At 43.3% G+C, this 18181-nt stretch overlaps 1 protein-coding gene across 2 annotated transcripts in view; it reads right to left on the bottom strand.

Annotated features, from left to right (window-relative positions):
* Nucleotides 1-18181, bottom strand: part of HIBADH (3-hydroxyisobutyrate dehydrogenase) — a 250170-nt gene that overhangs the window by 126343 nt on the left and 105646 nt on the right. The window contains 1 exon segment of one of the 2 annotated variants that reach the window (NM_001046106.1): nucleotides 15571-16542. The exons of the other annotated variant lie outside the window; for it this stretch is intronic. Coding sequence (NP_001039571.1) covers nucleotides 16384-16542 — 159 coding nt within the window. The 3' untranslated portion in view covers nucleotides 15571-16383. 2 annotated transcript variants of the gene reach the window in all.

Raw genomic sequence — 18181 nt, 5'->3', positions numbered from 1 at the left:
GCCTGTCAGGCTTCAGGGATTCCAAAGCCCAGCATCCAGCAGAGGGATATCCAAGCTCCTTGGCCACATCCTCCTCTGCCTCCCACCTGGTGGTCATTTCACTGCTCATTAGCACCTCCTCCAGAAGGTGAGGGGTTGAGGAGGTGAAACTCAAACCCAGACATCCTCCTGCCTGTTAGCAGCGCTTATAAAAGCCTCGACAGAGGCGCAGATGAAGGCAATTGGCAAGAACCCCAGCCTCAGGCATCCCAGTCCCACAGATGCCCGGGGCCTGGCATTTACTGAGCACTTCCTGTCACTACCAGGGCCTGGCGTTTGCTGAGCACCTCCCGTAACCACCAGAGCAGTAGCTGATGGTGTGGGAGGCGCTCGGGAGTCCAAGAGGTGCTTTACCTCTTGGGCTCATCGCTTCAGAAGCAATCCTCCAGCAAGCCTGTGAGATGTGTACAGTTCTTGTCTTGACAGATCTGGAAGCTGAGGCTGGGAGAGGCCAGTGAAGTCTGTTCAAAGGTCACACAAACCACAGAGAGGAAGTCTACCAGGAGTGTGAATTCAGACGGAAATCAGAGTCCAGATGCTATAGGCCTTACTCTATCCCTCTGGTTTCCTACCATTCACTCTCCCTGTGAGGTTCAAGGTCTCCACTCCCAAGGGATTTCTATCCAACAGGAAAGGAACGTCATTCTCAGGTTAAAATTTTAAAACCCTCAAAACCCAAAAGGAAAGTAATGTGTGAGAGTCATAGCTGCTGAGAAGAAGAGAATGAGGAGAGGGAGCCTGAAGGGGCAGCATCGGAGATCTGTTTGAAAAGGGGGTGGCATTTGTGTGGATGGAGATCAGAGGAGATTCTAGGCAAGGACTGGGGAGGAGGGGGTGGGAGGCCCTTCAGAATGACAGGGGCCACGGTCAGGTGAGCAGTGATGGGGCCGAGGCTGGCCTGGGGCGACTGAAGCGCCTGCGGCTGCCTGGCAACTCTGAAGGCCGAGCAGATCAGGTCCAAGTTGGGGCTACGCTCCAGGAAGGCCACAGGGACAAACATGGGTGGAACAGGTTGAAGGGAAAACGCACAGGAAGCAGGATCAGTCCCACTGCCGCCATGGTCCAGACTGAGCCAGGAGGGAGAAGCTGGGAGAACAGAGTGGCCCGACAAGCAGAGAAATGTCCTGCAGAAAGAATCATCTTTGTTTATGGAGCCTGTAACCAGCTCCGGGGAGGGCCTGTAAAAAAAGGCTACTGGGCTTCCATGAGGTCCGGTTACCCTGTTACAGCATCAAAGGGGTTATTAGTTTTTGGTCCTCAGATGGCTGATATATCTGTTCTGGGATTTACAATTTTTCTTGGAATACTCAAGTTCCTGGAATTCTTAAAGATTTCAAATCCTTCAGCAATAATTTTTAAACATTAAAATTTTCTCCAGGAGCCCACCTCTCAGGTCTCTCCCCTTGCCTGCCAGTCAAGAGGCAGCCGTTATGTAAACGACTTGCCCCCATCAAGCTGATCCAAGAGTCCAGTCCATAGGCTGGCCAGTGACTTATGGGTGGCTGGGAGCAAAACACTGAACTGGGCTAATCAGATTCTAGCTCTTGAGAATTTGATCTGGCAAATATAGAGGAAATTAGGCACCAATATGAGCTGAAGTTGAAAAGATGTGATGATGGAACAAAGAATAGGGGAGGGACCATTATGGGCAAAGAGGAAAACAAAGTTATGAGGCAGCAGCTTAGGTCCATGTGTATCCCATCAGTAAATCCTCTGCTTCTGGTTTTCACTCCCAAAGAATACCTCCTCAAACTACATCCTAACCACAGTATCCCCTAACATAGCATAGGCTGAGCCCTACTCAAGACACCAGCTTTTCTCAGACCTGAATGTGAAAGGAATCCTCTGGGGATCCTGTACAGATTCTGATTCAGCAGCTCTGGGCTGGGGCTGGGCTTCTGCTCCCAGGTGATGCCATTCCTGCTGGTCCCAGGTCCATAAGAACGAGATGACAGGTAACTGTTGTTACTTGGGAAGAAAGAAAAACCTAAATCAAAGCCAACAAAGACAGATTTCCATCCTGTCCAAAAGATAAGCAGTAAAGAGGCAAAGTCAGTGATACTTTCTAGCCCTCCTTTTCCTTTCTATTGCATTTAGAAATAGAGTGGATGTAGATGGTCAAAATACAGGACCAAGGGCCTCTGACATTTCAGTATACTATAATATTTGAAGCAATCATTAAAAATTAAAAAAAAATAGAAGTCTTAGGTTTTTAAATAAATCTGTACTCTGGCATCAATAAATTCCGTCATTTTGCTAAATGGATTGGTTTTGAATAATTTTTATGACACAAGAAACTGTTAGAGTTCACCAGAAGGCAGTATGATGGAAACTGGTAATCATTCTAAACTCAGCAAGAATTCCCTGGCAGTCCAGTGCTAAGGAAGGGCTCTGTGCTTTCACTGACGACAACCTGGGTTCAATCCCTGGTTGAGGGACTGAGATCCCACAAGCCAAGAAAACAAAAAGGCTTATATGGTCTAACTCAGGAAGTAAGCTTCCTGCTCCATCATTTCCATCAATGCTGCTTTCCACTGATGCTAAGTCTGGGATGTGTGTTTTGCTATTGAAATTAGAAGGCTAATTCTTGATTGAATGCAAACCTCATTTTCCGTGTACATATTTTCCTGTTTTAACTGCAAGGTGGATTAAACTGCACACCCTCTTCAAACACCAAAAAGCCCCACTGGAGCAGAGGTGAATAGTGAGATGGGAAGTACAGGGAAGAAAAGGGGTACGTTACTGAAAATACGAAAGCCAGCCTTGGAGCTGGTTTAATGAAATCAAAAAGCATAAGATAAATATGTGAGCTCTAAAAGTATCCAGTAGACTACACACTTACTTATCTGAAGGGGGGAGAAGGAGGGTTTTGCCTTAGTGGTATTATCATCTGAGTGAGAATCTCAGGCAAGGGGTCTTTTAGTCCATTATGGTTTGTGAGCATTTACTGCCTGTGATAAGCTGGGAGCCTCACCATGAACTTTTAGTGCTTCAGGTAGAGTGATCACAGCTTTCCAAACTGTAAATTACTTTAGCAACTACTCTGGACAGACCGAAGTAAAACAGGAGACTCAAGCTGAGAGGACCGCTTCTTATTCTCCCTGTGTCCTGGTGCTTATCTGCATGGGACATTTGGGTAAAAGCAGGCTTTCTGCCATCCCCCATCCCTAATCTGAGCAGCCTTTTTAGTTGGATTTTGAGTAAACTTCAAAGCCCTTTGTCAGTCATGCAGTACATGCACACGTGAACACAGCTCACCATGACGATAAACACAAGTGCGTACTGGAGGCTTAAGCACCACATTTCACGTTTTTAAACTACTTCTCTTGGCCTTCCTAATCTACTTCTTCACTACTCAACCAACTCGTTGAATCAATCAATAACAGGGTCTTTAATCGATAAGGTTGGTACAAGGGTAAATGCTTTAAAATTTCACTAAGATAATGAAAAAGTATACAAACTATATAAACCAGACCTTTCACGTCTGGGACATAAAACAGTTTTAAAGATGTTACATTGATCATGTCCTCTGGATTTGAAATCAATGCATCTTGTACACTACACAGTTTTCCTGAGGAGACACCTGGACAAAATATTTGAAAATGGAGCTGAATCGTATTGACTATCTTCCATGGGTCAGATGCTTTATAGATACTCTTTCATCTCATTTATTTCTCCCCAAAGCCCTCTGAACTGCTTTTCCATTACAAAGTTAAGAAAACTAACTTTAGAAATGTTAACATGCTAATTGTTGGCAATGCTGGTGTTCCAATATAAGTCTGCCATACTCCAAGGCCACTGTTCTTCTCCTTTCTAGGTATCACTCCAGATAAAGGCAGCCCTCTCTTTACTGCTCTCTTCTCCCCTATTCCTGACTCCTGTCTTTTCCTGCCTCCACACAGTAGTTCTGTTTTAGTTTCCATAGCTCTATCATTTACTCTAGGATCATATTTGTCTGCCTAAATAGTCATTTGTGCTTCCTCTCCAGTAACTAGGAGGCTTATAGGTAGCTAGAAGCAAAGATGCATGGATAATCTTCACTGGCTATGCTGTGCCTCTATTCACAATTTAACAGATGTAGGGAACATGCAGAGGTTCCTATAGTTCTGTGGTAGCTCTTCACACCTTTCTCACATCTCTAAAGCCAAACCTCTTCACCAGCTGACCCTAAGCCTGGCAAAGCTTGACTGGAAAGAGCCTGAGGAAGACGATGGTCAGACAAGGCACTGAACGACCTGTCAATGCTATGAAACAAGCTAAGATGAAGGGGTATGCTTATAAATATATCTCTATGTGCTGAAACAAACAAACGTTTCATTGTCTCTTTAAGATGCATTCCTAGGAATGAAATGACCGGCTCAAAGCATCTACTCTGTGAAAGCACTGTGCCATGCACTGCACATATCTTGTCTTTTTAAAGCCTTTCAACACCCCCATGAGGTAGGCACTATCATCACCCCTATTTTAAGATGAGAAAATGGAGACTGAGGGAGGCTGTCACCTTTCCAAGGCCACACACTAGGACATAGTAAAGCAGGGATTCAAACTCAGGCCTGATCTCTTATGGCCCAACGACCCTGCCTCACTGTTGCTGTGTTAAAAGGTGCAGAAGAGGAGTGGAATGAAGGATGGCTTTCATCATTATTTTCAGAAGTTAGGTTATAAGTTTGTAAAATAAAGATGGGGTTTTAAACCTATTTCAGTCATGTATGTGAACCCAGGAAAAAGAGACTAAGCAAAGCTTCTGACTTTCTGCTACAATGGGTTTCTGTGTCCCCTAAGCTTGGTGATTAGCCAAGCAGCATTTCAAACTAATGGGCCTATGAGTCCAGTCGAAGTGCTTACCTGCCAGCATCCAGACACAAGTCACTCTGGGACATTGACTGAGTATCTGCTATAGGTCAGAGCCTGTGCTAGTGGCTTTACATGTGTAACTGGCTGTTTAGAGGGGCTTTTCCTGATGCCGTAGAATTGGCCTTGGGGCCCTTAAAAACAGGGGCTAAGTGTTGTTTCGAACTCAGGGGAGCTTCTGGAGCTGGGCATGGGGCAGCACCCATACAGTACCCCAAGGCTTCCAGAAACCAGGCAAACCAGCCCCACTGCAGCCAGTCCCTCCCCTCCAATCGCTCCCGCTCAGAGCCCACAACAGCAGAGCCCATGGGAGCTTTGGCTTCAGCTCTCTTCCTGGTGAGCCAAACAAAGGGGAATGTCAGAGTATTACTAATAAAAATTGGGGATGCTTATAACAGAAAACTGGTATCTCAGCAATTTGCTCATTTATTCATTCATTCTCCCTATAGATGCAGTATTTAGTGAGTCTATACTGTGTGCCAGGCACCGCACTGGATGCTTGGGACACACGTGACAGCAATGGCTCTTGCCCACGTGGAGCTCCATCTGGACATCTGCTCCGGCACTAGCCGTGCTGGCCTGCCTCAGGCTGGCCTGAGCTGGGAAGAAGTGAACTGGAGAGTGATGTCTATAGAGAACAGGGGGAGAAGGAAGGGGAACAGCCTGGCTTCCCACCATGGGGTGTCTAGGATGCAGGTGTTGCCCAGACTCCTGAAAAGCAGGTTCCTGGAGCCTTCTTATCAGTACTCACGTAGAGGGTTACTCTCAGACAAGCACACCTGCCTGAAGAGGCTGTCAGGTATATTCCCATGTAGAAGATGAGAGAGATGTAGAAAGGGGCAGGCTGGAAGGAGATTCTTCCTATGAAGGAATACTGTGGGGGTGTGGATGGGGGATGGGGGTGCCAGAATGGGGGAACCGCAAGGCCTTCCAAGGCCCCGTATATGTTCTCTTGAGAGATACAGAATGCACGTGAGCCAGCTTTCCTAAGGAGTACAGGTGACTTGCTTGGCCTCAGCTGGATTGCCCTGCAACCCTTTCCCTAGCAGTCTTCACCAGCAGGCACCTCAAGACCTTCTCTTCCTCCTCAGCCTAATCAAACCCATCTGGAGAAACAGAGGGCATGGCCTCCCTTTACACCGTCCATCCATCTGAATTAGCTGGACAGGACCTGGAGTCCTGGCCAAGTCAGTATGAAATTGTCCCCGGCCTCTCTCCTAACACTTACCAGAGCTGGAGCATTTTTTTTTTCAGAGTGGAATGTCTCCAAGGTGACATTTATAGGAGTGTGCTGATTAGGAAGCAGGGTAAGGCTGAGGTCCTTGGCCTTGACAAGGCCAGACACAAAGGCTGAAGGTTATTATTTAAACTCAAGTTCCCAACTAAGCAAGTTAGTGTCACCAATGTTTACAATACTTAAAAAGCATCTTGCATAAGCATAAGGATGCTGCTGCAAGCCAAAGAAATAGACCACTGCCCACCATTAATTCACTGCCTTTTTGGAAGGTCACAGGTGAAAACTTTCAATATCATTTCATTTTCTTTAGGGACTGTTTATTTTCCAAGTTATCCTTTGTCTCTACTGAGCTGCCCATTTGTTATCTATTCAAGGATCAGAGTAAGCAAAGGTTTTCTTTTGACAATTTCTTCACTCCAAAAGATATTCTTGATTACTGATAGCAAGGTAATTACTTATTATTCTGAAAACCAAAAGTAAAAGTACAGTTATACTGATCAGAGGCTCTTTTCTCTCTGGGAATATCAGTCTTGCCCACTTCTCAAGCAGAGGGCTGCTAACTAGCAGATTTTATTTAGAACGTGCGCTTAAACTGGCCCAATTCTTTCCTCTACTGTTCCCATTTCTCCATAATGGTAGGCTCTGGAAGGTAGGCTCCATGGGGTCAGGGCTTTTGTCTGCCTTGAGCACTGGTGGAGGGAAGCCTGGTCCATAGAATACAGCCTGGCTCTAAGGAGGTCCTCCAGAAACATTGGTAGGTAAATAAATATCTGTGGTCTGAGTCTGCAGTCCAATGTTACTTTTTCTGTGATCATTCATATTAATCCTCCTTTACCTCTCAAATAACATAGAAAGGGAGGAAAACCTTTTTGTAACCTAATTTTAAACTCATAACCTATGTCCTTCATTATACCCTTCACCATTTAGAGCAAGCAAAACAAGTCTTAGGTCATCATTTTCCCATTAGCTGTGGACAGAAAGTGTTCACTTTATATGAATATTCTTTCCCTTTCCCACAAAGTAATTACCTAAGATTTCTAGCTTTAAAAAAATGGTGTAATTTCCAACCTGGAAACAGCATTGCTCATTAAGGTTGAAAAAGTGACTGGGGCTAGCTGAATCCTATGCAAATCAGTCCTGATGAGCCCTTAACTAATCTGTTTACAAACCAGACCTGCTGGACAGGCCTCACTGATTTTCTATCAAAGCAAAGCACTGCTCTTTATGGGCATCTGGCTGTCCCTGAATGGGGAGTTTAAACATAGACTTTTTCCTTCAAAGTAAGATCAAAGGCTTTATTACTCTTAAATGAGTGCATTATTTCCACTTACTACCTTCTTGTTTGCAATTTGTGTTTATTAACAGCACTGTCTCAGGTTTACTTTGTGAATTACTCGTTTCTGAAAACAGTATGGCAGTTTTATGGACCACAGTATACATTTGTGGAGATTATGTAGCATATAATACATAGAATGGCCCATCAGATAGGACATTAGGCAAAGAAAATTCTCCGCAAAGATGACAATACCTGACCATGCAGAATTCATTTATGATTTCTTCTTTTTTTTTTTTTTTTCTAAGAGGAAACCATCTGGCATAACAGGGCTAACATAAGAAAAGATTCCCCACCTCTAAAGAGCTGGAGATTAGATAACTCTTTGACTGCCTTAAGGAGAATTTTCTTTGAAGTTTTCATTTTATTTCTTCCAAAGAGAACAAGCACACCAAGCTGTACCATAGATGAGCGATGCCATCGGTACTGTTCCAGGACAAGCACAACCAGAGACAGAAGAGAACAGACTGTTTTCAAAACCCGAAAATGCCAGCGTGTGAGTAGTAGCACTGCGGAAACCCCTCTTTCAGAGAGTCCTTCAAGCCCGCAGTCTCCCTGGGGCTCCTGGCGGAAGGACAGGCGTGTCTGCCCTCCTTGGTCCTAACACGGAGATTAGAGCCTTGTCCTTCACTCCCACCCTCCAATTCATCTCAGGAGGATGAAGCTGCCAAGAAAATTGCATCTTTTAAGATTTGTGGTGACACGGGAATACAAGCTCAAGGGTGTCACTGACCTATAAAAGGGGCCAGACTAAACTGCTGTGAGTGCAGTGCAACTCAGGGAACAGGCAACCTCGGGAGGGGCAGCTTTTAACGCCACTAGTTGGACCAGCCAGAAATTAAATGGGATGGCTGGGAGAGGCCATAATCAGGGATCAAGCCACTGTTCAAAGTCATATCAGTTTTTAATAGTGGAGTGTTTTTTTTTTTTTTTTTCTGGACACTGAAGCAAGCATAAATTCACAAGGATAAAAACACATTGTCAGAACCCCACGGTCAGACCCCAACCAACCCAAATGAGTTGGGCTGAAAGTGGAGAGGCAGACAACAGAGAAACTAAACCATCGTAAATCTCTTTAAAAGTCTGTTCGTGCTTATCACTTTCTAAGCGTCCTTGATGGCCCAGGTCTGCCATTGCAATATTGAAAAAAAAAAAAAATCAGCATGCATTAAACACCATGTCAAAAAAAATTCCTGCACACACAGACAGGATCAGAAATTACACTAGAGAGGCTGGAGAAATAAGACATTCATACAGCAAAGCTTCAAGCACGAAAATTTTTACTGAAGACATTATGACTCCTACAACTCAGAAGAGGAAACTGGTTCTGAGAAATAGCGCATTAGGGTATAACTGCACAGTGAACTATGCTCTTAATGAACGTTTGCACTGTCATCTGTAACATGGTACACATATTTGTGTGCAGAGGCACACAATACAAAGACTCTCTCCTTCTTGAGCAGTTTGCTTTATCTTTCATTCCTGGGTAATGTCTGTCTCCTGACTGGCTTGTTAACGTTAACTGTTTGCATCTCCCTTGTCTAAAATATGGACTTTTCATCTCTGAGACAAAGGGTCAATTTTAGGCAAGAGTAAAAGACAAATAAATGAGTTAAGAGTTAACTAGTAGAGCATACTTACATTAGCACAAATAAGCTATCAGGTCTCCCTAGTCATCTTGGCTCATTAAAGAGGCAAAACTAAATCAAGCAAGGAGAATGAATCATGTTTGGCACTTATAGAGAGCAGGCTTGGGGTCAGGGTTAAGGTCATTAAAAGGAGGAGAGGGGAATGAAAGCTACATTTGCTCTTTGGGGTCTCTGAGATTGGAACTCAAATGTGAAATTTCTAGAGGAAGGCTTCAAATTGTCTAAAATTACCATAGAATATTTCAAGTTCCAGCCATAAATGGAATGAAAATTGAATGCAACAGGCACAAAACAAATGTGAAAGAACAGTGAATTTGATATCATCTGAGCTGTGCTCAGAGGGGCTGAGAAGCACCATCTGGAGGCGAGTTAACCATTTCAGGGCACAAAGCTATCTCTTCATGGCGTCAGGAGTCATCATCTACCTCTAAAAGGCCCAGACCATTCATTTTTATAAGGAGATGTGGCAACAATTATACCCAATATCCTCTGACTTATAGGGAAAATAATGGAGGATTTTTTATTTTCTGATTTGACAAACTTCAGTGAGAAGTTTTCTACTGTAGGGTACCGTCTGGTCCTGAAACAATATTTGTTCTAACCTACAAGAATCCCAACTCTCAAGCATTTTAGGCATTTATCATTTTTAATGACCACAGCAAATGCCAAATTTTGTCCTTTTGAAGATAAAATGCTACACTCAAAAAGTCATGGGATTTACATATACAGCCAAGGCTGAGAAACACACCCCAAATCTGCCCTTTGATTTTATGAGTCTGGCTGTGAGGAAGGTTTCCATAGTGTTTCCCTCTGCCAATGTCATTATTTTACAGAGAGGCCTGCCAAAATGCAGCTCAGAGCTAAGCTCAGTGTGTCAGGCTTATTCAAGGGGCTCATTCTAGACGAGCTCTCTTGCCATCTCTTTACCAGGCATGACGGACTATCATTAATAAAAATGTATTGATCTCTGAATCTATTCCCAGCTACAAAAAAACCCTAATAAATAAGATGCCTATATGAGCAATAAATAATCCCTGACCAGAGTCCAAAAACTGTCAGAAGCACGTGCCTTACATTTTCCTAAACCCTTAACTAAGAGGAATCAGAAATTTAGAGCTAAAACCAACCCTGGAGATCAGTGCAATGCCCTCGTTTTAAAGAGAAGGGAACTGAGCCATGATGCTGGACAGGTGAATGCTGACCCAGGTCTCCTTTCTGCCAGCCAGGGGCAACTTTGGGAAACAATACACTGAGGCACTCCCGACAGGCTGCTCGAAAAGTGCTTCGGCTTTACTGTATTTTCCTATTAATGTTCTCCAAGAGTCGAATTCTAGTCTGAATGAAGAAGTCATCATCCCTTTTAGGTATTCTTGAATTATTAACTGATGAATACAATTAAATAGTAAAAGGTCATCTTCAATCTCTCTGCCACTGACGAAAGACGATTCCCCATGCGCACTGGCGAGATAGACATGCTGGTTTATGGGCCTGACACCTTGCATGGAACGTTACAAATCTCTATGATGTCCTTAAGCTACCACTTCAACTGAACTGAAAGATGGCTCAAAACCCCACTCAGGCAGACAACTCCCCATTGGTTGGCCGTTTGAGAATGCTCAAGGGGGCAGTTACTGTGGCTGAAGCTGGTGGTAACCTGTGAAGTTTCCCTGAGCAGCAGCAGGCTTCTGACAGTAGCCGGGTAGGATTTATGCACATGGATAATGCAACCCCATTCTCTGCCCTTTCTCCCCCAACCCCCATAGGAAGCGGATAGATGACACGCATTTCAGAGTGCTTAGAAAACAAGTCAAGATCAAAATCCCTGCAATAAGATTGGCCAAGAGTAGACCCAGACCATTTGAGGGTCCCTTAAATAGGGACCCAGCAGTGGCCTTGCGTATGTTCTCTCATCATGGTTTCAGATCCCCAGAATAGCGAGAGAGTCTCTGAAATACCTAACTCTTCAAGGATCCCTTGAATAAATCAAACCTGTGTTATTATGAAATTCACCTTATGCCTCAAGGTCTCGGCTGCATGATAAAAAGATCAAATTTGGAATTGCTGTACTCCATAAGGTGGAAGATGTGCATGCTTTATCTGCATGCAAGTTGATGTTTAAAGTACGTTCACATGAGACTAAAGCTTGCTACCCAAAATGCGTATTTTGATTGCACAAGTTCTTAGGTCAAATATCATAAGCTAACCTTTTGACTAAGAAAATTGTGTAAAAGTTCCACACTCTGCAAGTGTCTAACAAACTGCATCATTTATAACCCAAAGGAAAATAAACTTGATCCGCCAAGGAAGAATCTTTCAGGAAAAAGTTCATGCAGATCATAGTTAACCTAACGCAAATGCAATGCCGCTGCTTCCACTCGGTCTTCTATTGAGCTCTTATTTGATGCCAGGTGCTGACCTCAACACAGGGACTCAAAGCTGAATAAGATACATTCTGTGCCCTCAAAGACCTAACATTCTGTTTAGAAAACAGATGAGCAAACCAGCAAACATAATGTAAGAGGAAAGTCCTATGATGTAGGCTGGATCAACAAAGAGCTATAGAAACAGGGGAAATGACTCAGCCTGAGGTGGCCAAGGAAGGCCTTTTAGATACGGTGCCTGAGCCAGTGGGTCAGGAGTGTAGGAGAAGGGTATTTCAGGTGAAGGAAGCAGCATGTGCAAAGGTCCCGAGGTGTGAGAAATGTGGCATGCTTGGGAACTGGCAAGTGCTGTGGTTCACAAGCTGGGGCCCACAGGGTGCCATAGAGGAAACAAAGGGCGACAGTCTGGTGAAGTAAGACAGGAGCCAGAGGATGAAAGGCCTGACTCCCACACCAAAGGGTTCAGGCTGCATTTGAGGCTCAAAGGTGTTAAAGCAAAAGTGAAAGTGATAGTCACTCAGTTCTCTTTGTGACTCCATAGACTATACGGTCCATAGGATTCTCCAGGCCAGGGCACTGGAGTGGGTAGCCTTTCCCTTCTCCAGGGGATCTTCCCAACCCAGGCATCAAACCCAGGTCTCCCAAATTGCAGGCAGATTCTTTACCAGCTGAGCCACAAAAGGTGTTCTGCAGGGAATTTTAGCCTTCCACTTCTCCTGCAGTGGGGGAACAAACAAATTGGGGAAGAACCAGATTGGTGGCTAAGCAGCAGCTGCAAGTCTACAGAGTCGGAAAGATGAGTGGTTGCTTAGAGTTTTGGGGTTAGGGCAAGGAGAGACGGGCAAGTGACTAAATGAGATTTGAGGGTGGTGGTGATGGAAAACTGGATGGACCGTGGTGATGACTAAGGGTCACTAAGTCATACATTTAAAATGAGCAAGTTTTATTGTACGTAAATTATACCTCTGTGAAGTTCTTAGGAAAAAAAGAAGTAACCACAAAGAAACCTAAGTATTCTAGACAGGAATCCATGAGGGTGTGAAGCAGGTATGAGAGATTTAGAATCTGCTTTGGAGAATGGGTGGAGGAGAGAGCCTCAGGGATGCTTCCTGGGAATCTGGATGGACAGGGACAAGGAGAAGAAGCAGGTCAACAGGGGAGGATGTGGGGCTCAGGCTTGATACACTGAATTTGAGGTATTTAGGGAATACCTGAGCAAGGCTTCTCAGATGCCCATGATTGACATCAGCGTGCATTAGTAGTCTGCTCCTCTTCATGGCCAGTCCTCCACAGCATGGATACACCACGGTGTGTTTATGCAATCGTCAGTTGAGGGGTGTTTGGATTACCTCCACTTTTTGCATATTATGAATACTGTTGCTATAAACATTTATGGTCAGGTTTTTATGGAGGTGTATATTTTAACTTTTTTTGAGCGCTTTCTAGGAGGAGAATCACTGGATCACGTGGTAACTCCATGTTTAACCTTTCAAGGAACTGCCAAACCATTTTCTAAAGTGGATGCACCGTTTTACAGTCCTGGCAGCAATGTTATGAGGGTTCTACTTCCTCCACATGCTCGTTAACACTTGCAATTGTCCTTGACTCACGTTTTGTTTCAAGTTTCCAAAAGAGCACTTAATACTAACCTACACTATTGATGATAACTTTGTAGATGAGAAAGCTGATGATCAGGAGGGTGACTGATACAGATAACGCTTATAGGTCACTGAAGTCCTTTCCAGCACTAATACTTATCTGTTGGAAAAAAAGTATAATTTTTAATTATATTTAATTGTAGTATTTAACTGCAATACTACTCTATCCTTCATATATAAGATGCTGGCAGTTTGACACATTTTTATGCTGGTTTTTAGTTTTCAGAGCTCCATCCATGCCTCTACCTTTCTCCTCTCACTACTCAAAGACCCCACTTAGCAAGCATCCTCTTTTGTGCATCATTACTTTACCCCTCTCTGATCATTTCACCTCAGTCAGCATAACCCTATAACACCTCCCATCCTAAAAATATAATGAAACTTCCTTTGACCCCATGTTCCCTACCAGTATTTATCCCATTTGTCTTCTTTCTATAGCAAAACTTGAAATTTGCCTCCATTCATTTCTCTCTTCCCATTCCCAATCTTATTTTTAACACTCCACCAAAACACTTGTCAGAGTCAACAATGACTTCTATTTTGCCAAATCCAAATGACTAATTCTCATCCCTTATATTACTCAACTTGTCAGTAGCTTTTGATACAAATAAGCATTCTCTCCTTATAGTGAGTCTTGCATTTGGCTTCTGGGACACTGCTCCCATTTTTTCCCCTACCTTACTGGTCATTCAGTCTCATCTGCTGGTTCTGCCTCATGTTCCAACCATTAAAACCTAGAGTAAGATGGGGCTCGGTCCTTGGACCCGCTTTTTCTCCACTTAGATGTCTATCATAAACTCCTGATTTTTTCTCCTATACCTCTCCCAATCCTCCCTAAATTCTTCTCCCACAATCTTGTTCTCATAGTACATGGTCACACCTTTCTTCCACCTTCTCCACCAACCTTGGAGTCATCCTTGACTCCTTTTCTCTCTCCCCATCCATCTTTATGTTTAGAATCTGACCACTTCTTGCCTCTTCCATCTTCATCATTCTGGTCCCAGCCACCATCATTTCTCACCTGGATTATTACCATTGCCTGCCTGGTCTCCTTGCTCGTACCCTTTCCCCAGTAGTCTGTTCTCCACACCACAGCCAGAGGGATCCCTCTAAACCAAAATCTTTCATGTGCTGGCTGTGATTTAGGTTGTTTGCACAATGGTCCCATACTGCCCCCTTCTCCGTGTCCACATCTTATGCAACCCCTCCCATATTGACTCAGGGCTTTGCTAGGTGACCTGCTTTAACCAATGGGACAATACAGCCATAAAGCAAGCAGAGGCTTGAAAAAAGCTTGTTCACTGGGACTTGTCCTATGTTGCTGCTGGGAACCTTCTGCCACCAGGTCAACAAACCTGGATTTTCCCAAAGGATAAGTGACTATGTGGACAAAAGCCTCAATCATTCCTGCTGTCCCTGCTACATGAGACCAAACCACAGCTGCCAGCTCCAAATGAGTTAGCCCAGTCAGAAGAATAACATAGCCCACGTTGAGAATCTTAAAAAATAATAAATGCTTGTTATTTTAAACCACTAAACTTGGCAGTTTATTGGTTACCTTTCACTTTTGCTAACTGACATGCTACGTTTCACTCAGAGTAAAAGCTACCATCCCTACATAGCCTCCAAAGTCCTACATGATCTGGTTTCCCTCAGTCTATGACATTTCACAGTTCTGGCCTCCTTAGTCCTCATGTATCTTATGCTGTCCTAACTCAGGGCCTTTCCACTTTCTGTTCCCTGTGCCTACAATGTTCTTTCCCAGATACCTATATGGCTTGCTCCCTCGCTTCTTTCCTATCTCTGCTCAAAGGCCACACTGCCCTTACCTGCCTAATAAGGTACCCCTACACTCCCCATCCATCTCCCTCACCCCGCTTTATTTTTCCTTTTAGTTCTTATCATCTGACATACACATTCAACACTTATTTCTTGTCGCTCACACCTCCTCACATATACACCTAAGAGACACCAGAATTTATGGTCTACAAGGGCAGGACTTTATGTTTTGCTCATCACTGGAGCCCTAGCACTTACAATAATGCCTGGAATTTCTGATCACCAGGAAAATGATTAAAGTAGCAGTACTTTGCTAAATCTGGTGTCTAGGTATATGGCCTGGAGTATTTCTAGGGGCTGTGATGGGGAAAAAAAGCAACTGTGCTGCCTATTGGGACATAATTACATCTACTGCAGGCCAAATTCCTATAGTACCCACGAACCAGAAAACAAACAGACTCATTAAGGATGCAGGCAGAGGGGAGGATGGGGGCTGCCCACTGGCCAGTTCACACTCAGTTCCTTTTGACCTGCCCTCCCTTCCCCTCGTCCCATCCTTTCCCTATTAGTCGACAACACCAATCTGTCAGGTCATTTGACTGTTCACCAAAAAGGTTAGGAAGACACAAAAACTCCAAGGAAGTATTATCAGCATAGAAATTTATTTGAATTCAAAATAATATGGTTATATTTAGGATAATGTAATAATTATCTAAAGCATATATCATTGGCTCTGAAACAGTTCTAAAGAAGTCATTCTTCTGAAGTCAAAAAATATGTAGTAAGAATGTACAAGGAAGCAAAAATATATTTAAAAAAAAAGTTTGCTGAGTATTGGGAGTTGTTACAAGAGGGGCACACTGAGATACTATAACAGGGTCCAAATTACATAACATGCAGCAAGGCATTCTCTTGCTTTATCAACTCTTGGAAAATAAACCATAACCTCAATGCAAGACCACCACCACTGGGTTAACAGGATAAACTTCCTGAGGGACACAGGGAGTAATTCACTATACTTTCCCTTTCCCTAACTCATTTCCTCATACCAATTTCTTCTCCTTCCTTGAGGATAGGTTTTATCCTGTTGAAAAAAATTGGTCTTATTTGTGAAAGTGAAAAGTGGAGTAAATAATATCCTGATTGAAGTAGGCAACGTTTCAGCTGAGGATGCTCAGGAATCAAACTTTTGAAAAAGGTCAGTTGGCTAGCTAGCAGAGACCATCAGTGGCTTGCAGAAAAGGAAAAAAAAAAACAATTCAGGTACTAGGTGTTTTCTAAATAGATAAAAACAATAAGCAGTTAAAAATGGGTGAAAAGTCCCAGGGTTTATTGTGACCTAGACAATCAAAAGCAGACAGGTGACCTCTGATTAAGCCCATTTACTTGTGAAGTAAGCTATAAGTGGCTCCAAGAGAGTTTGGTTTCCAACAGTGTCCCCAGCCAAAGGGCAAGTTCAGAATGTCTCCTCCTCTCGTAGAAACTGGAACACGGATGAGAAGTCTTTTTTTGAGTAGCCTTTTGCACACATCATCCTGTAGATCTGATGGGCTTGACTGCCCAGAAGGATTGGGCTCTTCGTGCTGGTGGCAGAGTCTTGTGCTAATCCCAGATCCTAAATCAAACAAGGGTGGAGGGAACACATTGAGGCTGTGCAGTTAAGGCTCACTTCGGAATTGTGGCTCCTAATGCTTGGGTTTCAAAGAAGAAAAAATGAAATCTGAAAAAATAAGATACTTACAAGAATGATGTTAAGTTATCCGTGTGTGTGTGTGTGTCTATAAATATTTGATAAGTGCTATCTTACAGCTACAAAACTGCTCCAGAGACAAACCTTGATTTCTGAGTGTCCTCTCCACTCCTCCACAAAACCTATCTGTTTTGACTCTGGACAGGTATGTTCCTATCCAGAAGAGACCACATAGAGAAATGCTTTTTCACATCTGCAGAAGCCTGTAAGCCTAAGACAAACCCCAATATGAAATTAAGCATGATGAAATTATCAATGATGAAAATATCCATTCAATCTCTTAGCACATATTTAAAAAATCCTGTGTGCTAGACACTGTTCTAAGTGCTGGTGATACGTAGTCATAATAAAACCAAGTCATTATTCTCAGGAACTTAATGTCCAGTGTGGAAGACAGACAGGAAAACAACTGCTGAACTTCCAGATAATGACAAGTGATGAGGAAAAATAAGCAGGGTAAGGGGTCAGGAAGTCATACATAGCAAGGGGTAGAGTGGAAGGAAGAGAGTTCTGATTGATGAGATGTTTAGGGAAGACCTCCCGAGGTGAAGACACTTGACCTACGATGTGAATGTGAGGGGGCAGTGAGCTGTTTGGAAAGCTGGGGGAATAAAGTTTCAGGCGGGTGGAAGAGCAAGGGAAAGGCCCCACAGGAGGCATAGCTTGGATGTTCAAGAAACAGTAAGAAGGCCAATGAGACTGAACTAGAGTGAGCAAGGGGCTGGGGAGGGTAATGAACCTGGGGATGGGCAGAGGTGGAACAAGAAAACTTTATGATGTTTGGTGAGAAGGCTGGATTTTCTTTCAAGTGCAATGGACAGTCAGCATCACATCAACCCTTTAACATCTCTGAGAGCTAATGCTTCATTCTGAGAGTTTTAGAAAACTTATGGTTGTTTAAAAATAGACAAAAGCTAACATTATAAATTTTTTACAGTTCAACTGTGGTGAATGATATCTTCTACTAAGAACAGAATCTTGTCCCACCTTGAAATATGTAGGGTAAATGGAAGACAATGAAGGCATGGATAACTGAAACAATATTCCCCACATTTCATTTTATTTGTGATTATATAAGAGCTGCACAAGTGGCAAAACCAACTAGATTGCCTTCTTACTGTTACCATCCTCATTGCCTCATCAACAGAAAAGTCAACAAGCAATGAAAAAGGAGGCAAGATCAGGACCATTTGTATTCTTTGAGGAACATTCTTGATAAATGAGCAGATTTATGGATACCATCCACTCAAAGGAGGAAATGATTCAAGAAAAAAGAAGGAAAGTTTAAAGAATGGGTTAAATCTCTAGCTGCTTGGATATGTATGATGCTATAGGTGTTAACATGATTTTGTGCTTACTTATATATTTTCACATGCAAACTCATGGATTTGGAAAATCTACTTAACCTAAAACTTGTCCATAGCTACTCACACATTTAACAAATGTGGGTGAATAAGCTACATTATTGCTTATACCTGGACAAGCAGATAAGCCTCTTGTCAAC

The sequence above is a fragment of the Bos taurus genome, chromosome 4, assembly GCF_002263795.3.
Source record: "Bos taurus isolate L1 Dominette 01449 registration number 42190680 breed Hereford chromosome 4, ARS-UCD2.0, whole genome shotgun sequence".
In the NCBI taxonomy this organism is placed as follows: Eukaryota; Metazoa; Chordata; class Mammalia; order Artiodactyla; family Bovidae; genus Bos; species Bos taurus.
This window is presented reverse-complemented; position numbering and strand designations above follow the sequence as displayed.